Here is a 23,752-nt window from a genome sequence, read left to right as displayed (position 1 = left end):
TATGTATTTATATATATGCTAAGTTAATTTTATGCACATACATAGATATATGTATTTAAGAATGTGTGCATATTTACATGTACACACATGATGAATACAAAGTAGTTTTGAGTGGGATGGAGAGCATTAATTACTAAGGGAATCAGGAAATGTCTCTTCTCTTAGGAGTTAGCAACTGAGCTGATTGTTGAGGGAAGCTATGGTTCCAAGAGGCAGAGGGAGAAAGAATATTTTAGATGAGGAGAATAGGCAAAAGTATAAAGACAAAATATGGAATGTCATGCATGGTGAATGTTAAGTAGGCCACTTTGATTAAAGCATAGATTATTAAATATGTGGAGGTGTAGAAAGATGGTACTAATATATTTGAAATTCTGCATCTGAAATCTAAAAGATAGAACCACACTGTAAAGGATTTTACCTTGTAAACAGAGGGGTCTGTATTTTGCTTGAAATAATACAAGAGCCAGGGAAAAGCAGCAGGGGAGTGACATAGTCAGATCCTACCTTTGAAAGCAATGTAGAGGATGGGTTGAAGAAAAAGGAAACTTGATGAAGATAGATCAATTAGGGGGCTATTATGATGGTGCAGCTGAAAAGTAATGATGACAAGAAGTCTGGTGGTAGTCATGTGGGTAGAGAGAAAAGCATTTTGAGGACACTACTATTTTCCTAGTTATCCAGGCAAACTACTTCAGTTTCATGCCTCACTCCTTAGTCTCACCTTCTATACTCAATTTATTGCCAAATATTTTTGTTTCCATCTTCACAATATCTCTCATATATATCACTTTCTCTCTACTCACATGGACAGCAAACTGCTACATCTTCACTACCTCTCTTTTCAGTAGGACTGAAATTAGTTGTTAAGACCTTTCATTGGGGTCTCTGCCTTAAGTCTCCCCGCAAACCACTTCAGTTGCCTCAGTTATTAAAGAGATTTTTCTAATGCAGAGGTCAGATTGTGATAGAGAAATTAAATTACTTGTCCATAGAGCCAGTCTTCCAGTCTCTTAATCCAACATTATCCATTATGCCATGTAACTAAGTCACAAATTCCAAACAACCTTCTATTTCTTTCTTTTTTTTTTTTTTTAACAACCTTCTATTTCAATATGGTAAGAGGCTTATTATCTGTATGCTCACCTTACCTCTGAATCAAAAATCAGGATACACAATGTGATAAAAATTTTTCATAGTAGCTATCATCTCATTATTACAGTCCATTGACTTTGAAATCAGGGTTATTCAGGATTTCACCTTTACCATCACTCTTATTTTATGGGGAATTCTTTTTAATATTTCTAGCAATAAGATTTCAGTAGTGAGTTTTTTAGTTGGAAACCTACCTATTTTGGATAGCTAGTTTGGAATTAATTATATTTTTGGTTGAACACTTGAGAAAAGTCTTGGTTTCCTTCCTTTTCTCACAGCCATATTAGGAGGCTGGTGTTTGTTGTTTATTCATTTTTAGTCTTGTTTCGCTGTGACCCTATTTGGGATTTTCTTGGCAAAGATTCTGAAGTGTTATTGTTATTTCCTTCTCCAGCTCATTTTTATAGATGAGGAAACCAAGACAAATAAGGTTAAATAACTTGCCCAGGATCACACAGCTAGTAAGTAGATTGTAGGCTAGCTCATTACTTGTTTCATATTGAATCACTTTTTTTGTAGCTTTAGTTGAGACAAATGAAAGAATCACATCTTTCATCTACTACAACATCTTGTGAAATGTTATATATGAATTCTAAGTTCTAGTGTTAATTTACACTGTTTACAATAGATCTGCTGGGAAATAAATACTTTTAACCTCAAAATAAATCCAGAGAATGCATATTCTATATGTATATATGGGCAATGAACTAAGCCAGGAGATAGGGGAAAATTTCTATCGAAATAGGCATTCTATTTACATACGATACAATTAGACTTCTTTATAAAGAGATCAAAGAGAAAATTTCCACAGCATTTTCAAGATGACCAATACATTCAAGAGCACTCACTTTTTCATCTACCAGTTCAATGCCCATGCCATCCATTTTTTGGCTGCTGATTCCCAAGATGACACCAGTGGTTCTAGTTGTACGAAATTCAAACTCCACAAGAAGATCCAGTCCTACTTTATAAGCTCCAACTGTAGAAGGAAAAGGAAAAAAAAAAAATTCTGAGCACAAAGATATTCACATGGACAATTCTGCACATATTTCATTTAAAATGTTAATGTATCATTCAGGTGAAAGAAACAACAAACATTTATTAAATGCCCACTATATGCAAGGTACTATGTAAACTAGGTAGTGACTGTACAAAGACTTAAAATGACATTGTTATGCCACAGTTTTTTGAATTGTTCTACCTCAATTTCCCTGAATTGTTCTGCCTCAGTTTCCTTGAATTGTTCTACCTCAGTTTCCTTGAATTGTTCTACTTCAGTTTCCCCAAATTGTTCTGCCTCAATTTTCCTGGTGGCAACCCCCTTCCTAATCATTAGAACTGAGATAATTAGGGCTGGGAGTCCTGACTACTCTAGCATTCCAAAGAGTCATAAAATGCAGATGGGGGGCATATTTCCTATCTCAGACTCAGTGGCTCCTAGTCCTCCCAGTTTTTCAGAATTTATGATTCTTCCTTACCCCCAACCTGTCAGAGGCAAATTTATAGTTCATTCCTGGAAGTTCCTGCTCACTAGTGCTCACCCCCACCCCTGCTTTTGTTTTCCTGATCCCTGGAGTCCTACAAAAGTCTCTGAAATTACTTGCTCATTGCTGGATACTTTGAGACAATAGTACTATTCAGCCCTTGGGAGTAACATGGATCCTGTTTTGCCCCCAGTCCAATCTCTCCCTTTAAATAAATATTAAAAACTCTCTAATCTCAATCTTGCCTCAGTTTCTCCAGCATTACAACATGACCTCTGTTCTAAATATACTCTAATACAGTTATGGCATGTACATGTAAAAAAAAGTATGAAATGAGCTAGGATGTGGGAGGGACAAATGAGAAATCCAAAGTGTTTTCATAAAATTGGGGGGAAAGATACATTTAACTGGAGGGAATAGGAAAGGCATCAGGGTAGTAATGGTAACCAAGGAAAGAGAAGTGTTTCAGCAGGCAGAAAAGAGGAGAGAGTTATCACCATCATAGGGGATGCCCCCTGAAAATACACAGAAGACAGAATGCAAGATAATATTGGGGAACAGCATTAAGTTCAATTGGGCTATAAGATGAAGTAGAATAGTGTAAAAGGAAGGTTGGCGAAGTGAGTTAGAGGCAGATTATAAGGGTCTTAGAAGCCAGTCTAAGTGGCTTTTATTTTATTCATTAAGCAGTGAGGTGTTATTGGTGGTTTTAGAACTATGGGAAAATTGTGGTCATATTTGTAAGAATAATGACTATAAATGATAACCACTAACATATAATAAAAAATGATACCATTAGATTTGATTTTTCCGGAAATTTCTCCTTTGCGATCATGATGAAAATTTAAGAAACACACATATATAGGTGAGGAAATTGAAGGAAGTTTGGGCAGGACTATGGTTCCTTCAGATATGCCATAGTTCTCTTTTATTGTTCTGCCTCAGTTTCCCTAATTATACTGACCCAGTCCTGACTCAGTTTCTCTAATTGTTCTGGTTCAGTTTATAATTATCAGTTCAAAGCTCAGTCCTGCAAAACATCCCCTCCCTCTTCATCAGAATATTTGATAAAGATAAAAGATCTTATGTTTTAGAATATCAGAATACCTCTCCCCATCCCAAGCTATTGGAATGTCAGATACCATCTTATCAAGATGCCTCCCCCCCAAATCCAGTAGCTTACCCCACCCTATCAGAGTCTGATCCTGATCTCAGCACCCGGACTCCACCCCTGTCTCAATCTACCCCCTGAATCTGAGCCATGTGTCATTGAGAACTCACATTGTTTGCTGGATTCTTGGGGACAATAGTTTCATTCAGCCCTGGGACCAAACCATGGATCCATTTGGTCCCAGTAAATCTCTCCCTTTTAAATAAATTATTAAATACTCTCTAATCTCTATCTTGCTTCAGTTTCTCCAGCATTACACTTCCAACCCTGAAATTTTGTCATTTTGGGCAGTTACTTTCCCTTGATCAAGTGAATCATTTACTAGAGACTAGACATGAATTCAATTTTTCTATATCCAAGACCTATGTTATTTTTAATATAATTACATTTTAAAAGTACTGAATGGGATAAACTGAGTGAAGACCTCTCATAAGAATATAGTCTCTGATTTTAATTTGAGTATCACTGTTGCACACAGTATCATTTTATAAATCACTAGACTGTGTTTAGAAAATAAAGATGAAAAATTAAACTGTAATACTCCTTAAAAGGGGAATAATTGTCTAATTCATAGAGAGGAGACTCAATTCAATTCAATCAGCATGTATTAAGTGCCTACTACATGTCACATTGTGCTAGGAACTAAGGATACAAGGACAAAAGCATAAACAGCCTCTGCCCTCAGGGTACTTACATTCTAATGGACACAACATCAATACAAGTAAGTGCCATATAAATTGTGAAGGGCTAAAAGGAGACCTGGAAAAGTATTGTAGAAAATTTGAGGGAGACATAATTTCTTCTTGGAGTATGGCTGGAAAGATATCAGGGAAAGGGTTTCTTGGAGATAAACATTGATTTTCAAAAAAGAAGTTATAGGTAGGTTGGGAGAGCTATTCTAAGCATGACATTGGGGAAAAGGATAATATTTTACTACTTTGCTTATATTATAGTAACTCTATAAGGTTAATATTGCAATAAATGTTTGTTCATTCATTCCTTTTTTATTAGAATGTGAACTCTGTGTGGGTGGGGAATTGGTTTTGCCTTTTTTTGTATCTTGAATGCTTAACATGGTTCATAGTACATACTAAATAAATGTTTGTTGACTGATATTGATTCATTATGTGTTACTTAGGATCAGCTATACTTATTTTTATGATTTTTCCAGCTGATCATACACATGTAAATTATTATCATTTCTAGCATAAATCCAGGAATTAGAAGATTTTTTTTCAACTTGTATGAAATTCACATATACACATATAATTATACACATTTATATACACACAGAGAGATAATGTTATATAGTATATAATTATATACTATACAATTAGATAGTCTATATTTATTTGTATATTATGTATAATAAAATTTGATAAGTACACAATATATTCCACATATAATATGCATATGTTATGCATGTGTTATTCATATTATATATGTCATGTGTATATTAATATTCAACATTAGCCTCACCTGCTTTGGCAAAGCCTGTTCCATCAAAATATGTTCCTTTTTGAGCATTTACATAACATGTGCCAACATTGAAGCTAGAGGTTGGATTTTCAAGGTCTGCAGGAGCCTCTGTCATTTTAAGATTCTTCATGCAGCCATCAATACTGTAGACAACCTAAAATTTCAAAACAAACATTTAAAATGTTTACAAGCTTTTATCTTCACCAAGAAACATTATTAAGAGCGAGGAGCTCTTTAAAGGAAATAATCAATTACAATTGGAATAATTTTAAAGACTGGTCTAGTTTAACCTCAGGTTTTAGGGTGTAGGTGAAAAGCATTTGGACAACTGTCCTCAGAGTCCTCTGCAAATTGCCTGGCATGTATAAGAATGTGATTTCTCTGAGGACCATGAATCTCTCACTTTTTAGTTGTAGTGTACCTTATACAGTTCCTGGCATAGAGTAATTGCTTAATAAGTGCTTCTGATCAATTGATTATATGGTTAATGGTCTTCATGAGCAGGCCCATGAAAACACTGATTTGTTAAACATTTACTTGTAAGCTCTACATGACTATGAGCAATGGTCTGTTTATATGGTATATACTGTAAATTGCATTTAAGAATAAAATTTTCTAAATCTTAAAATCTTTTTTGCTTCATTTATGTAACTAAGTATGATTTAGGCATCTAGATTCTTTTCAAATAATAACTTTTCCCCATTTGGTTGATAAAATAATAACTAAGTCATTTGCTTTTTAACCATTTTTCGGAATTGGTTACAAAGATTTTGGCATTTATTTTTGATGGCCAGAGATAGTACACCCAACAGATAGTGAGTACATTAGGAAGAAAATTAACACTAGTGTTTTCAGGAAGAACTCCAAATATACCCATCCATCTATGGAAGCATGCCTAATTAGAACTTATCTTTGCACAATAATTCCTTGTTTTTGTATAGAATTACTAAATTTATAAGTTGCTGTTTACCTATGGCATTCCAAGCATCCTCAAAACATCATAAGGAAGGATTATAGAGAGGGGATGTGAGGATCATCTATCATATTCTCTTTTTTTTTATAAATACAGAGATGAAAGCCTAAATCTGACTCATAAATATTAGAACCATAATTTGGACAATGTACCTATAATTTAAATTCAGTTTTCCTCCCACTGTGCCACACAATTGGTTGGTGTCCTTCACTCTGGAAGAGGACCAAAATGATTTCATTATGGTAGAGTGGAGTCACAGTGTGTCTATCTGGCTGATCAGACCAATATAAGCTCAAAAACAAATATTCCATATGAACATTTGAGGTGGCTTCTCTAACTTTGTGCATCTCACATTTCTTCTGAGCTAATTAAATTCTGCTTTGTTCATAGAGCACAGCACCTTCTCACTTTTTCTGACTACCTTGTGAGTGCTTGCCATGTGTGAGTTCTTCTTACCAACATAGCAAATAGTGGTGCTTCCATTTTCTAGAAAAGAAAACTGAGATATAGAGCAGTTCAGTATTTTGCCAAAGGCAAATACATAGCTGGTAAGTGAACATAGGTGAGCAAGTTTTGTTTGTTTTTCTTTTTGTTTCTAGAAATATGCTTTTATCTGACATTTGTTCCTCAATGTTCCTGTAAATGTTCCTCTTAGAGCACCAAAAGGCTAAATTTGGGGGCAATGAGATACTAAATGTTCTGCTTAGAGCTGCAGAGACAGTGTGTACCAAAGGCAGGATCTGAACCTACTTGTGTACAAGGAATTCTCTATTAATAAAAATGTGAGATAGTATGATGAAGTGGGAAAAAAAAATCCCCTCAACAACATTAGATTGGAACTGAGGGCAGTTGGTTTCTATTTCCCACTCTGCAAGGAGATATCTTTGTGACTTGGACTAGTCACTTAAACATTCTATGTCTGTATTCACCTGTAAAATGAAATGGTTCCAACTCTAAATTTATGATCTTATGCTCAAAAAAGGCCTACAATAGATGCTCCAAAAATTATATTTCTAGCATCTTTTTCTATAGCTAATTATAATTTTGATAGCTAACATTTACATAGTGCTATGTTTTAGAGACTGTGCTAAGCTCTTTATATGTCTCGTTTGATTCTTATAACAACACTGGGTTGTAGTGCTATTATTATTTTCATTTTACTGATAAATAATTGAGGCAAACAGAGATTAAACAGCTTGGCCACGGTTATATAACTACTATGTGGCAGTTTGGATTTGAATTCAGAAATTCCTGAGTGGGGGCCTGGCACTCTTTTGATCTGTGGGTGCCCTCCCTCACACACTTAAAGAAAAAAAAATAAGTCTCTTAAAAAGACCATTATACATGGCATCCTAAGTAGATTTTTTAAAAGTTGAGAAAAGGGCTGTAATGGTTCCCAAAGAAAATTTGATGTCCTGACTTTTATGGAAATATTTTGCATAACTTCACATGTGATTTCTAAATGATGGCTGGAGGTGAGGATAAGGGAGAGAAATTGGAACTCAAATGTTTTTTGTTTTTTTTTAAAGCATGTAAAAATGTTTTAAAAATGTAACTGGGGATAATATTAAATAAATAAAATTTTAAAAAAGAGAAAGTTTGATATCCAAATAATTTCCTGAAAACAGTGATATTTTAAGTTCTTACTGGACCAATTCTTCTTGTTGTATAGTTGATGGGCAGCCCTCCAACATACAGCATCCCCACAACGTCTAGGATATCAGCTTTCTTGGGGCTGGTTGTCCTGTTTGAAGCACCATCTACAAGTAATATTCCTTCTTGCTTGGTCCGGAAGATCTTAATCTATTTTTTCAAAGAAACATGTTACATTAAGTAGTCATTATAACCAAGACTGGCCAGATTTCATATATACAAAGAGATAAAAATCAGGAACTTCTAGTTCTTGTGAATTTAAAGTGATTTTGTAGGTCTAGTTTCATTCGGTTTAAAGAACAGGAGCAGAGATAGCTGAGTTTGCATTTCTAACAAGTTTGCACTTCTAATAACTGGGATAGAAAGCAATATGAGGAAACAGCAGTTTTTGATTATTTGGGGGAAAAAAAAGGTAGATAATTTATCATGAACACCTCCTACAGCTGTTCAAACATCTCCGTAGCAGCTGAGTAGATTGATATGAAACTCAGGGAGGAATATGACAGATTATTACATTGTAAAAATGAGGTAAATATGTCTCTCGGGTAGAGGAAAGTATGGAGATGAACAGTGATTTGGGTATAAGAATACTGGTATATATAGAGAGGAAAAGGATTCTATGAACTAATGAAATGGTAGCCTAAATTTATGCTGCAATGGTTCTCAATTTTTTTTTCTCATTCTGCAGTATTATTCTCTCAGGAATCATAGCCTACTATGACATAGGTGAGAGATTCACATAGAAAGTGAAAAAGATTAGCACATGATGGTCAAAGCAGAGTCAGATAAATTTTTAGGTCAGGAAAGACCTTAAAATGTGAATTATAGTTTGGAGTGAGAGTATCTAACTCCTCCCCTCCCCTTACCTTCTACGCTTTACCTTTATCTCCTACCTCCTCCCCCTCCTCCCCCACTACTATCCCCTATCCCAAACCCCCCAAATTCCTTACTTTATATCACTATTAACTATTTTTGCTTACTTCCTCATCTCAATAGCCTATTTTATTTAAAAGCATTGTATTTAACTGAAGAATAAATTTTGAATGCTACTTGATGATGATCAGTTGTTAAGCCACTAAGTATAAAGAATCCATTTCTACTTTCCAAGAATGACTTGACCTTACCTTGAATTTTTATTTGCAAGGTTCTCTGGCTCTTTTGTATAATATGGATGTCCCATTTAGAAAAATTAATATGCTAAAACCTAACATCAAGTGATAAATTGTACTGAAAGTTAAAAAAAGGTTTTTTTGACAATTTGTGGGGTCAGTTAGAAGTAGAGAGGGATGTGGAAGCTTTATTTTTAAAGTTTGACAGAGGTGTGAAGAAATAATATTGTAAAGTATTTTCTATACCACATCTATACTATTCCCTCCTTCCCTCCTTCCTTCCTTCTTTCTTTCTTTCCCTCCCTTTCTCCCTCCCTTCCTTCCTTCCTTCTTCCTTCTTCCTTCTTCCTTCTTCCTTCTTCCTTCCTTCCTTCTTTCTTTCTTTCTCTTTCTTTCTTTCTTTCTTTCTTTCTTTCTTTCTTTCTTTCTTCTTCTTTCTTTCTTTCTTTCTTTCTTTCTTTCTTTCTTTCTTTCTTTCTTTCTTTCTTTCTTTCTTTCCTCCTTTTTTCTTTCTTTCTTCCCTCCCTCCTTCCCTCCTTCCTTCCTTCCTTCTTCCTTCCTTCCTTCCTTCCTTCCTTCTTCCTTCTTCCTTCCTTCCTTCCTTCCTTCCTTCCTTCTTCCTTCCTTCTTCCTTCTTCCTTCCTTCCTTCCTTCCTTCCTTCCTTCCTTCTTTCTTTCTTTCTTTCTTTCTTTCTTTCTTTCTTTCTTTCTTTCTTTCTTTCTTTCTTTCTTTCTTTCTTTCTTTCTTTCTTTCTTTCTTTCCCTCCCTTTCTCCCTCCCTTTCTCCCTCCCTTCCTTCCTTCCTCTTTCCCTTCCTCCCTATTTCCCACTCTGCAAGGAGATACCTTTGTGACTTGGACTAGTCACTTAAACATTTTATGTCTGTATTCACCTGTAAAATGAAATGGTTCCAACTCTAAATTTACATAGCTTTTAGAAGTTGCTCCAAATAATTTCTTTAGAAACTGTACTTATCTAAAGTATATTAAAGAGTTCCATCTTATAGTATAAACTTTTGAGACTTTATGGTAGGTCAGGAAATGCTTTTCCAGATCATACCAAGAATTTACAGTATACTGGAAGGGGTCAACAAATTCTTTTCCCTGAATCTCTCTTATATTTTCCCCAACACCCTCTTCTCTTTCCCCTACTATTAAAGATAATACCTGGAAGGGTTAGATGATACCCATTGGAGGAGATCCTCCATAGTTTCAACTAAGCAAGGCATATATCCTTGCCCTGATACCTTGTGCCACTGACCATCGTTGATTTTAGTGGCAATCATAGTACTTGTGTTACCACTTCCAAGATCATAGCTGAAGTAGGCCATGCCATTTTTCAGTTGGACTGTAGCAAAATCAGCATGGTTGATCCGAGCCATGTAAAACATCAAGCCTGATTCAGCTTCAGTTCGTATTTCAAATTCAATTGTGAGGCTGCAAATGTAAGAAATATCAAAATCAGAGAATATGTTGCAAGTTTTGAAGTTATTATTAGAAAGTCAAAGATCAGTTGCTATTGTCAGTTTCCCCGCCCCTCCCCCCCCCCCCCAGTTAGGGAATGAAACAAGGATCCCTTTTCTCTTTTTTAAAATGAAAAAAAATTTTTTTGGGGGGGCAATGTCCTCTTAACAGAGAGATAGGTAACTACAGTAGAATGTTGCATATGTTATCAGGGACACTGTATTGATAGCAGGAAGAAGACCCTTTTGCCCTGCCTTTGTTAGCGCTTGTCTTATTTTATAATTATTGTTAGATATCAGAATTAGACATACCTGTTTTTAACTTTGGTGTCATCAAAAGCAATTGCAATGTGGCTGTTTCTTGAAAGTCCAAACTGTTTGCTTCCTATTAAAAAAGCTGGCTCTGTATCTGCAGCACAGGGTCCCTGTGAAATATCAAGATCATGGTCAATGGTGGAACTAAGGACTTTGCTACTGAACAAAGAGACTGTTCTTCCCTAATTGCTTCAAAATAGCATAAAATGTTCTTGTTATCATGCCTGGTGGTGGAAGGGCAGACTTTGGAGTGATAACATGAGGAGAAAGGGGTGAGTTGTAGAGTATCTCTCCTACCTCATCAAAATAGATGCTAGCAACTCAGTCCTTAGCTAATATAATATTGCTCTTATTATCCATAGGATAAACTCATGTTTAGGAATATGACAGTTACATTTGGCTAAGACCTAAGCAGGACTACTCTATTTCCCCTGCCAAAGGATCTGGCAAGAGGAATTCAGGTCTCCCATGAAACCCTGAACTGCCCTTGACAGATATGCTCCTGAAAAAGGATAGTATCTGGCCCTGTTCAGCTGCTACCAGGAAAGCATTCAAACAGCAGAAGCACTTCACAGACCTTCTGAACTTTTAGGCCAGCTTCATTAAGATGAGCTTTGTTTTCAGAAGATATGTTCATTTGAAAGTCCACAACCATGTAAACTGTCAAAATATGTACCTAGAATGTGGGATTATGTGATAATGTCTACAAATTGCCTTATAAATTTTAAGAAGTCATATAAATACTAGGTATTACTATTATTACATGAGGTTTCTAAAAAGAAAATAAATGTTTCACATAATTTTTTTGCTATCATCTTTTTTCTTTCCTCGTTAAACAAAAGTCTGGTCATGGTGTATTTAGACTTTGAAGTTAATGAATTATACTTATAAGTTGGTATATTCACACCCTTAATGGTTTGTTGCTAGGCAACCCAGCACATTCTTAGCCATAACTCACTGTAACTACACACCAGGAGCTATCAGCATTCTACCGTATTCTTCCACAGATAGACATGTAAGACAAATAACTAGCTGGACATGCCCTTCTCTTGAAGCTCTCACTCCCACAGATAACCAGAGACTACTGGTCCCTGTTCCCTTCTTTCTTAATTCAAGAGAGGCCGTTAAACAATGATGATTCTTAGTAGAAAACTTGCACTTTGACCAACACATTTACATTTGAGTCCTGTCCGTTTTCATTATGATTGGCCCTACCCTCTGACTTCATGCTGACTCAGCATAGATATTCAAAGAACAGGATTCAGCAATACTTGCAAGACAATTTGTTCTTTCCTATATAGTGTGCCTCAATTGTGACGCATCAGAACATAGCGGATTTCTATTTGAAAAGGAAAATTTTCTTCCTTTCTTCCTTTCTCCCTCTTTTTTTCTTATGTTAAGTTAGACCAAACAGAAAAGCTCTGCAACAGCAGGTAAAATGCTTTAAGTGTTTTGAAAATGCTTTTAAGTCATTCTTTATGGAAATGTATTCCCCTTCTCCCTCCTTTTCTCCACTCCCCCCCCAATCCCCAGGACTAGATGGCATGTTTAGGGGCTGGCTATAAAAAGACACTCTGTGGCAACAATCCACACTGATATTCAAAGAACAGTGGGTGGAAATGTTATTCATCTGCACTAATGAACCCCATTTGGGATGAATATACAGCACCTTCTTCTAGACACACTGGCTAACTGCAAAAAATAGCACAGATGGAAAAGTCTTAGGGAGCTTAATGTCTCAGCAGCCCATATTACAAATAGAATTGGGGTGGAGGGGTGGTATCTATTCATATATTTGAGATATCTCCATCGCCAAGGAAAATAGCCTCAATAATACACATACCTTTTCACCCTGCTAAGGTCATTCCTGCAAATTCTGTAATAGATTCCTGCCTGCAGTGAATGAATCCATGAGAGGACAGAATTTGATTAAACTGCTCCAAACTCTCTCTGCAATGACACAGATTCACTATTCTCTTTGAAAAGGGAATGATTGAAAAAGTCAGGTAAGAATGAGGAATTAGGGAATAATAGGTATCCTAAAGGAGTATTACCAGGAAGTTATTTTGATGTTGTTTTGCTATCTCAAAGTCTTGCAGATTGCAACTTTACATAGAAAGGTAATTATGAACTCTGCTGTAATAGTAATAATAATAATAAAAGATAAAATTACACTAATATTATATAAAATAATTTTGGTGTGTATCCTAGAGAGTACCTGTACCTTCCCAGGCCAGGTCACCTGGATGCTTGAGTCTATAAAAACTTGTTCAACATGTACCTCTGAGAGCTAATGGAGAGTATGTTTTGTGTTTTCTATGAAACTAGAAGATAACTGATCCTGACCTAAGAGGCCACTCTGTCTCTATGGAAAAGGCATTATTTAACCGTCTCATCCCTGACTGGAAAATAAATCATCAGGACTCAAATGTTCTTGACTTGGGGCTGATGAACTTAAAAAACAATAACCATCATTGGGAGGATAACAATGCCAATAAAATTCTCTAGCATTTTATTCTAGGCATTTAAAAACATTATTCTCAAAAATGGTTTTTGGGTTTCACCAGAATGCCAAAGGGGTCCTCCCTTAGGTGGGAAATTTAGGCATTTCCCACAGACAATAGAAACTCTGAAAGAAGCTTTATGCACTAAGGCAAAAGATGTCAAAACCACCCGTGGGTTTGACTTCTGTAACCAGTTTGCCCCAGAAGTAGGAAATAACAGTAGGCGGAAGCAGTGGTTAATGAAACACTGTTTCAGATTAGTCAAGGTCATAGAAGATAAATAATGGCAATCTACAATAGGTAACTAAGTATTTAATGACAAAATTGGAAACTACTTTGGTTTTGTGACCTCCATTCCTATACTCTTAAAGATTACTCCTACAGCTGTTTACTATTGAACAGCAGTCTAAATAATGACCTTTATTAAATCTGCTTCCCATCTCCCTTAAACAATGAAATTTGCAATTGTGCTTATAAAGTGAGAACTGCTATATACAAGAGGATTGGATTATATATCTAAGTCTTGGGGTTAAATTGTGGGGAGAGTTGGGATGGGAGTGGACCTTTACTAAATCTCTAATCAGATGGAAGCTGAAGAATATTCACTTGATGGTACTAGTTGGATTATAAGTATTAGAGCAGGAAAGGGTCTTAAAAATCATCTTTGTCAATCTTTTTTTTTTTTTTTTTCTTTAGAGATGAAGAAGCTGAGGTCCATAGAGGAGCTAAAAGTCAGACAGGTGATAAGCATTTGTTTTAATCATGGGTCTTCAGGTTCCAAATATAGGGCAATTTTTTTTTCCTTTTTAATTTAAAGGAGAAATAGAAAATGTATTAGAACAAAACAGAACAATATTTTGTCATCTAAGATTCAGGACTAATTCTCTACCTTGAATAAATATAACTTTATTTTGGCATTTGCTAATGAAATGAGGATTTTAGTGAAGCATTTTAAAGAGACTTAACTGCAATGCATACTGTAAGATAGCTTTACCCTCCTCATATTAATACGAAGTAAAAGAAGTACACCAGTCTCATGATAGATAGAAATGTTTAGGTCTAGCTTGTTCCAAAAGCACGGACTTTTAAAACCCGCTATTGCAACTATACTTTGTTACAGACATGCAAATCAATTTCAACATGTTACACTTCTGCCACCTTGTGGTCACAACTCAAAAGTGCTGCTAATGTAAGGGGAAAAAACAATAAAAAAAATCAGAACATCATATTTACTGTTTAGTTGCCGCATCTTGTAAGGTACAAGTCAAGAATTCTATTGTATAGCTACTTGTAAATCTGGTAAAGTGACTATCCCTGGGTAGCTTAGATGGCTCTGCAGAACAGGACAGAAGCAATGAATGCTGTTCTAGAGAATTGTTTACTGAAGTAGCCAGAGCCATTGATGGATAATGGAAGGAGTAACTTTTCACCCCCAGTGCACATTCTCATCATTTCAGGTCAGTAAGAAGAAATCATCATTTCCCCTGCTGGTGGATGTATGACCCCATTGAAATGAATTTTTGATCTCTGTCTAGCATTTTGTTAGTTAGCAAGCATTTCTCGGGGAACATCTGGGGTGCAGAATAACAGGCTAGATATGAGTTTCATTCTTTAAACCAGACTTGAACAAGATGTATCCTTGGCTTGTCATTAGTATGGCCAACTGTTAAAATGTAGGAAAAATCTATCATTTTCTCCTTCTAAGATATTCTTAAACTTGCCAATTGATTTGTGATAAAATTCTTCATAGCAAGCGATATGCTCCTTTACAACATCCTCCAATAAATAAATGATCAAATGCTGAGATTTAGCATTTGGGTGCTTTTCACAACATTACTTTGAGTATTTTAGAGTGATAACTCCCTTACCTATTTAGTGGCAAATTAAAGTATGGCCAGTTCCCTGTCCATGAACTGTTAGAAATTTTAGATGCAATAAAACCTTCTTTATATAATTGGAATATTAGACTGAATAAAATAGAACTTCTTGAAGTACTGTGTCTATGTTCTGTTTTGCTTTTAAATACTCATTAGTGTCTAGAAATATTTGTTCTTTGTTCAGGAAAATGCTTTACTAGCTTTTAAAACAGCAGCATCGGTCCCGACAGAGAAATAGCTTTCATGGCCACCCAATACAATGATATTTTTAATATACTAGGCTCAATCCTACTCTCCCAGCTTTCACATTTCAGCCTCTTGACTGAGGTTAAAAGTTCAACTTTCTGGGCATGTAAACCCACTCAAGCAAAGCAAGCCACAAACAAACACTTGGTACAAATATAATGTATACTTCAAGAGGACTAGTTACCAGCAGACAAAATGTCTCTCCTCTTCCCTCCTTATTCCCCCTCACCCCAAGAAATATCCCTGGAGTTTGACAGTCAGAATATACTACTGCTTCTGTATTCAAGAATCTAAAGTACCCTTTTGGGGGTATTTGACTATAATCAGAGAACTTTTAAACTGGATTTCTCAGAATCTTGGTCTTTCTTCTGATAAGAATGGAGGTTTTATGAGAAAATATTGCTGCTAGTGTTAGCTGGTTTCCACTTAAAATATTAAATCTAAAAACTGAATGTTTCGAAAACACTTAGTGAAGCAATCTTTTCAGTATGAAAACAGGCTTAATTTCCTCTATTTTGCTTCAAACTTTCTCAATTCTCCTTTATCCCAGGGGTACTCTATATCATCAGGTCTCTCAGACTAGTTTTGGTGGATTCTGCTAACAGATTGTTCTGTGGTTGAGTCTGGGAAATGATATTGAATCCTGTGAATGGAGTAGGACTGGTTCTAGAGGTCCTGTGAATATATTTTGGCATAGAGTTATCCCTAGAATGTGGTAAATCCAAACAGCAATACTGTTTTGTATTTTGGGGGACAGAAAGAAGGGTATAAAGAAGAGGTAGCTGTTGCAATGATTAGTTGATGTAAGTGATTTAGAGGGATACTTTCTGGGGAAAAGGTCTTATCCTCTTACCACCTGGACCTCAAGTTCATATCTATACACATATACACACATACTAGCTGGACTTCAAGTTTATATATATATATATCTCCACACACAGTATCTGGACCTCAAGTTCATTTATATTTATGTCTATATATCCGCTAGCTGGACCTCAAGTTTACACACACACACACACACACACACACACACACACAGGATCTCAAGTTCATATATATGTGTGTATGTATCTGTGTGTATATATATATATATATATGTATTATATATATATACACACACATATATATAAGCATATATATTCATACATACATATATGTAGTTCCAAGCTTAAAAATGGATTGTATAATATATATTCTTAATTTTAAAAATACACACACATATATATATGTATATATATATATATTTATACGTACATGCACATATATAAAGAGACTAGATCTTACCAGCTGAAACTCAAGTTCATATATATAAAGAATCCAACTTACAAATAGGCTGCATTATACATGTTCTTAATTTAAAACCATATGAGACACTACTTTTATGGACTTAATTCTAAAGAAGAACTGTTTCCCAATATTTATTGAGTTTCTCATTTGTGAGCCTGTTTTCTCTTCTATAAAATGGAGATAATTGTAATAGTGCTTACCTGGTTAGATAACCAGTTTTAGAAAGAGGAAGACTCAAATTTTATTCCTGCCTCTGACATTGCTGTATGACTCAGGACTTAATATCCCAGTTCTCTAGGTGACTTTTCAAGACTTTAAGTTGGAAAGCAGGTATCTACCTGCATTGGTATATGAAATTCCAAGTTTGGTTCACTTGGAGTGAACCTCATATAGGAGTACTGCTGGAAGTAATAAGTTTATACAACACAGTCCCTATTAATTAATTAATAGAACTTATTGGATCTACTAAAGCAGGCTTCTTAAACTTTTTCCTTTCATGATGACTTTTCATCTAAGAAAGTTTTACCCAAGGTATATAAAATAGATATATAAATCATAATTTTGCTATCCTTGTATTTGGGGATAGGAGTGGCTTCTAAGTTTAATATTCATTATTGTCATTTTCTTCCATCACTTTAAATCTGGGTAATCATCATAACAAAAAAATCAACTCTGATTTGTAGTGCTTTCTGATTTTTAAGGTTAAATGCTAACACAAAATTTAACAATCAATTCTCAAGAGCTGATATGAGCTAGTTCCAAAATATCTCTGGATACGACATATCAATAAGCATTTGTTAGGTATTTGTCATATGTTAGGGAATATTATAAGAGGGTACAAAGACAAAAAGGATATCAGTTCTGGATCTGCACTCCCAAACAATAGTTCTAATATAAAATAGGATACATTTATTGTAATAATCCCTAAACAAATGTAGTAATTATGGAAATGGAGAGGAAAGAAGAGATAAAAGAGAGTTTGTGCAGCTGGAATTGATAGGACATGGTAACTGATTAGAAACAAGAGGTGAGGAAAAGAGAAGGGTGACCAATAACAAGATTTCAAAATTGGAAGACTTGGCACCCTGCTATCTTAGAGTGGGTAAGAGTCAAGGGAAGGAAAGTTGGGTAGAGTTACATGTATATTCTAGATTTTAGGCAAACATCATTCCAAAAGCTCAAAGGAATAGAAAACAATTCAACATCTAGAAATTCTAGAAAGAATGTAAAAAAGATGGCTAGGGTTAGCCACTAGATCTGTGTACTTACTGATATAGAACAATTTCAAGATGGAGAGTGCTCTCCCTTCCTTCTATTTCTTATCTCCTATCTTTATCATTTTATCATTTATCAGATCTAAATCTTATTTGTATATAAGGATCATGTAGATTTTGCATGTTATCTCCCCTATTGACTTATGAGCTCCTTGAGAATGGGAATAGTTTTTTCTTTCTGTTTTTTTTTTAATTTGTTTTATTTTTAGCACTTAGTACAGCATCTGATATGAGCTTAATAAATGCTTGTTCTTTGATTGGCTGAAATTATAGATTGGTGACTTCTCTGCATCTGCAGAATGGCCCTAGAGTACTAAGAGGGGAAATGCCTTGCTAAGAGGCATTGGTAGCAGTCAGAGATAGGATACAAACCTAAATCTCTTCTTAGCTCTGAGACTACCCACTAACCATTATACAATATCTGCCTCTAAGAGAGAAAAGGGAAAGCTATATATATATATATATATATACATTATATATATTGCTATGATATGATATATAAATAGGATATATACATATATCCTATTTATATATCATATCATATATTTTTATTATATTGTATACTATGTGCCAGGCATTATGCTAAGAGTTCTTTTAAAAATATTAACTTGTTTGAGATTTAAAACTTTTGTTTTGTTTGCAAGGTTGCTACTATTATTATTACATTTTAGAGTTGAGGAAACTGAGGCAAATATAAGTTAAGTGACTTAACATAGAGCTAGTAAATGTCTCAGGCTGAGTTTGAACTCAGATCTTGATCTGAAGTTTGTTATTTTGACCCAGAATTCTTATCAACTGTAATCCAGCTGCTTCTGAAGGAATAAAGGAATAATATTCTCAAGGAAAAAAAGGGATAACATTGATGATGTTCCAGAAAAAAAAATTCAATTTGGAGTCAGAGTCTAGATTTAAATATCATTGGTGTTACTGCTTATTTAACTCAGCCAAATCATTTAATTCTTCAAAGCTCCCGTTTCCTCATATGCAAAATTGGGTTAGATACTCTCAGATTTCTTCCAATTCTAAGTCCTATGACCCAAGTAAACCAATGGAACTCAAGCAGAATGCGCTAATGAGCTCAGATTTGTATGTAAGCAGAAAAGGCGGCACAAGGCCAAAAAAGGAAAGAATAAAGAGACATGAGAAGCTTAGAAAAATGCCTGAGTTAATGAAATGACTTTCTTTTCTTGCTATGTTCAGAATAAGAAGATTAACAAGGAAAGGAGATATCTATATTAATAGAGTTTACTCTTTCTCAGGCAATGACTAGGAAAAAAATTTTTTGATTGGACTTTTTATTGGATAGAGAAATTTTTCTACTATAATATGGTACAGTGGAAAAAATACTGGATTTGGGATCAAAGGGCTTGTGTTAAAATTCCAATTCTCTTGCTTACTACCCTTTTCACCATGGACAAGAACTACATCTCTCAGGGCCTCAATTACTTCATCTGTAAAATGAGGGGTTTGAGTTGGATGGGTTCCGAGGTCCTTTTTTGTGCCAAATCCATGTTTCAATGATGAATTGGTATCATGTTAAAAGATTGTAAGGAGAAAATAGAACCATTTGACTCTTGCTTTCTTCCTCACTAAGCACACTTCTTTATCGGACAGGAGTGGGAAGGGAAGAGAAGGGAAGGGAAAAAGGATTTAGATAGTATCTACTATGTTTTGGGCATTATGCTAAACATTACAAATAGTTAATATTAAGGTATATTGGGGCAGCTAGGTGTTAGAGTGGATAGAGAAATGGGCTTGAAGGCAGGAAGTCAAACACTGACTAGCTCTGTGACCATGAGCAATTTATGTAAGCCTATTTGCCTCAGTTCCTCATTTGTAAAATGAGCTGGAGAAAGGGATGGCAAACTACTCCAGTATCTTTGCCAAGAAAACCCTAAATGGATTCACTGAGTCACACAACAACAAAAGGGTGTACTATAATGACTGAAAGAGATTTTTATCTCTATGTCTACAGAAATTACATCCTAGAGCATTAAAATGGAAGACTTTGTAAGTGTTCTCAAGAAACCATTTATGTTGATTTTTGAAAACTTGTGGTCAAGAAGATAGACTCAAAAAAGTCATTTTAGAGAGGATATAATAACTGTCTTTAAATTTTTGGAGGGCTGTCATGGTTGAAAAGGGATTTTATTTTAATGCTCCAGAGGACAGAAGTGGAACAGATAGAGGGAAGCTAAGTGGTTAAAAAAACCAGTGTATTTGCATATTTCTACTCATATCATGTCATTCCCAATATAAGCTTTCTAACCTCTAGTGCTGTCTTTTTTCTCCTTCCCTCTCTCCTTCCCTTCTTCCCTCCTTCCCTCTCTCCTTCCCTCCCTTCCTCTCTTCCTTCCTTCCTTCCTTCCTTCCTTCCTTCCTTCCTTCCTTCCTTCCTTCCTTCCTTCCTTCCTTCCTTTGTTCCTTCTCCCTCTCCCCCTTTCCCTACCCATTCTGTCTTTTTGTCTCTTTCTCTCTTCCCCTCCCTCTTTCTTTCTTTCCCCTCCTTCTCTCTCTCTGTTTTTCTTTTCTTGTCTTTATAGATCCTGGGCTATAGGTGCTTTTAAAATGCTGGCTGTAGAAACTGGAGAAAAATGACTTTTTTTCTGAGATTCAAAACTGTCTCAGAACTTAGTAGCTGTGTCATCTTAGGCAAGTCACTTTAACTTTATTCAGCCTCATTTCCTCAACTATAAAATGAAGATAGAAATAGCACCTACCTCCCAGGATTGTTGTGAAGATCAAATTACATCTGTAAAGTGTTTATTTGCAAACCTTAAAGTGCTCCATAAGTGGTAGCTATCTTTATCATCATTATTGTTTCTATTGTTGATAGTGCTGTTTTTCAACATGCAATAGCCTTTTATGTCTGCCCTAACTCTTATGGGCTGAGTTTATGGAATGAATGATTTGGAAGAAGTATAGAGAAAGATTATACCTATTTCAAAGATTATTCCTGTTTCAAGGTGCCACAATCTTATTTAGGGGTAAAGAAATATTAACATGTATAGTCTGAAAATATTATCTAGTTTGACTCATCTACATTTCTTAAGAGAAATGATTAGTTCAAAAGAGAATTAGAGTTAAATAATAGTATTTCAGAGACACCTATTATTCTTCTCTAGTAATAATGCCATTGTTTTCATCTTGATGCTTGAATGAACATAAAGACTTACATGAACAAGAATAGGTGTAGGCGGTGGAGAGGGGAATTTTGGAAAGGCTGGTGTAATCTCTTTATCTTCTTCAAGGGTAGAATCAGTTGGGAAAACTATTTGGTCTGGAGTAACTTCAACCTCTCCTTCACCAGGTTTGTGATCTATACATCGACCAATGTCTGCATTTTTGAAGGACACAGGTTGAGCAAAGTCCATTGGGCTAAAAGGATGCAAGGAAATGACAAGATTTATATCACAATTTGTTTGTCTTGCTCCATCACATATCAGTCACTCTAGTTACTGGTTATCAATATGTCTGAATTTGACTTCAATGTTTTTAAGTTTCTCCTTATCTTTTTTCCAAAGTGTATTTGTGGCTGGCATCAATTTATTTCACCCATAAAAGGCAAAATTGAATGAATAAATAAAAAAAATTATTGAACACTTACCATGTGCCAGATACTTCACAGGACTTCACTAAGCCCTGGGAAAATAAATGTAGGCAAGCAAGGGTGTCTATACCGCAAAAGGTATGTTATAGGAAATAGAAACCAGAAACAGCAGGATTTGGAAACTATGCTTACTTGGCTCTGTTCAAGATAAGAGCAATATCAGAGTCAGGGATCCAGAGATAGAGACCTTATTTCAGTGGGAGGAGGATGAAGAAGATGCAGAGTGCAGATGACATGTTTAAAAAATAAAGGAAGAAGCATGGTGATCTTGTTTTATGTAAGATGAAATGGACACTTGTCAAGGTCTTTGGGTCAGAGTTCAAGTGGGAGGTGGCAGATAGGTAGACTGGCCAAAGGTAGAATGGTTTAGAAATGGCTGCTCAAGATAATTGTATAAATATGTATGCCTATTGGATTTATACATACATATATATATGTCAAACATGGTAAGGATATATATATATATCCTTACCATGTTTAACATATATTGGATTACTTGCCATCTAGGAGAGGAGGTCGGGGGAAGGGGGAGAAATATACAAGGTTTTACAAAGGTCAATGGTGAAAAATTATTCTTGCATATGTTTTGAAAATAAAAAAGCTTCAATAAAAAGAAAAAGGAAATGGCTGCTAATCATTTGTGCCAACTATGACAATTTCTACCATGTATATGCCCCATGTATGACACCTGGGGAAATAAATACATACACACATGTATATGTAATATGATATTAATAAAAATATTATCACATATGTGTATATGTTTTCTTCTCTTCTTTGGTTTCACCAGTTACATTGCAAATGATCACATTACAGTAACTATAATGATCTTGGTACAAATGATAAAAATGGGAAAATGGAGGTTTACTTACATGGAATTTATAACAAGATTCCATATACAGCCTTCAAAAGGAGGTATGGTTCTGAGTGGAGGAGGTTGGTATGTCAATGGAGAGCCTCCTACAAAGAGGTTTTTAATGGTAATAGTTTGTTCCACTGTCAAGTTCTGCATATGCTTTCTGTCTTCATCCACTTGAACAGTAAACATGCTGATGAAAAGTCAAAAATACAAATAAAAAATACATGAGGTTTGGACATTGACTGTTTATGACCATTGCTTTGTTCCCACCCACTGTAGCCATGAATGATCTGAAATGGGATGATTAGGAGCATTAAGCAAATGTTATTGTCTCTAAGGATATCCTTGTTTTCCTCCTTCATTAAGTCTCCCTAAAAACTCAACAAGGCCAGACAGTGATATTGCAGGATTATTATTCTCTGGTTGAGATGACAGTTGTGGTCTGTAGTCTGATAACACTGCCATGGTAAGACCCTAGACTTCTCTAGTATGAAGCAATGTCTAATCTTACAGGGCTCAGTGAGTTTATAGCAGCATGGGGTCACATTTGGCTTTCCTCTTTATTTCTTAGTTTGGCTAGCTATTATCTTCTTGCTATGGGACAAACAGCACTCCAGAGTGCTTAGATTGCATGAATACATAATACAGCAAACATATATTGTAAATTTTACAATGGATTTCAAGGGTCATTTGTCTGTGTGTGAGCAGAGAAAGCAAGGAAGGAATATTATTGTCAATTTACCATCTTCAGTGACTTTCTGTAGTGTATACTCATTGACTTTTCTTAATTGATTTCCATGAAATAAAACACATTACAAATACAGAGGTAATTCATGCATTTACCAAAAACATCAGTTCACATAAGGATTACAGTGACAACAAAGAATTGTAATCATAAAAAATGGTTAAATGTACTTTCCCCTTTTATATTGGAATGAGATAGGATGGAACCAGAGGACCACTGCTCTCAAAGAGTAAAAACAATCAGACACAGAGGTTCATTATAGGAGAGATTAAAAAAAGTAATGAGGTTACTGAAAACTCTGTTTTATATGTAGGGCAAAAAAAATTATGGGGTGGAAAATCTGGTTAGAATACAGATTTCTTTTATTTAGGGGAGGGTGATGGGAAAAATATGTACTAGTAAAAACATTGAATGTGGAGTCAAAGGATATAAGTTCAATTCTTATCTCTAACATTTTCTACCTGGGTCATCTGGGGAAATCATTTAACTTGCCTGGGCCTTGATTTCCTTATCTATAAAATGAGAAACATGCTTGAATTAGATGGCTTT

General features: G+C 35.2%; 1 protein-coding gene across 1 annotated transcript in view; it reads right to left on the bottom strand.

The window, feature by feature from the left end:
- Nucleotides 1-23,752, bottom strand: part of LAMA2 (laminin subunit alpha 2) — a 770,763-nt gene that overhangs the window by 4,989 nt on the left and 742,022 nt on the right. The window contains exons 57-63 of the mRNA XM_051997719.1: nt 22,472-22,648; nt 21,166-21,367; nt 10,799-10,911; nt 10,271-10,460; nt 7,910-8,065; nt 5,290-5,443; nt 2,004-2,134 (exon numbers count right to left, since the gene is read on the bottom strand). Of these exons, the coding sequence (XP_051853679.1) occupies nt 2,004-2,134; nt 5,290-5,443; nt 7,910-8,065; nt 10,271-10,460; nt 10,799-10,911; nt 21,166-21,367; nt 22,472-22,648 (1,123 nt within the window). The remainder of the gene's footprint in view (nt 1-2,003; nt 2,135-5,289; nt 5,444-7,909; nt 8,066-10,270; nt 10,461-10,798; nt 10,912-21,165; nt 21,368-22,471; nt 22,649-23,752) is intronic.

This window comes from Antechinus flavipes, chromosome 4, assembly GCF_016432865.1.
Source record: "Antechinus flavipes isolate AdamAnt ecotype Samford, QLD, Australia chromosome 4, AdamAnt_v2, whole genome shotgun sequence".
Taxonomy (NCBI): domain Eukaryota; kingdom Metazoa; phylum Chordata; class Mammalia; order Dasyuromorphia; family Dasyuridae; genus Antechinus; species Antechinus flavipes.
This window is presented reverse-complemented; position numbering and strand designations above follow the sequence as displayed.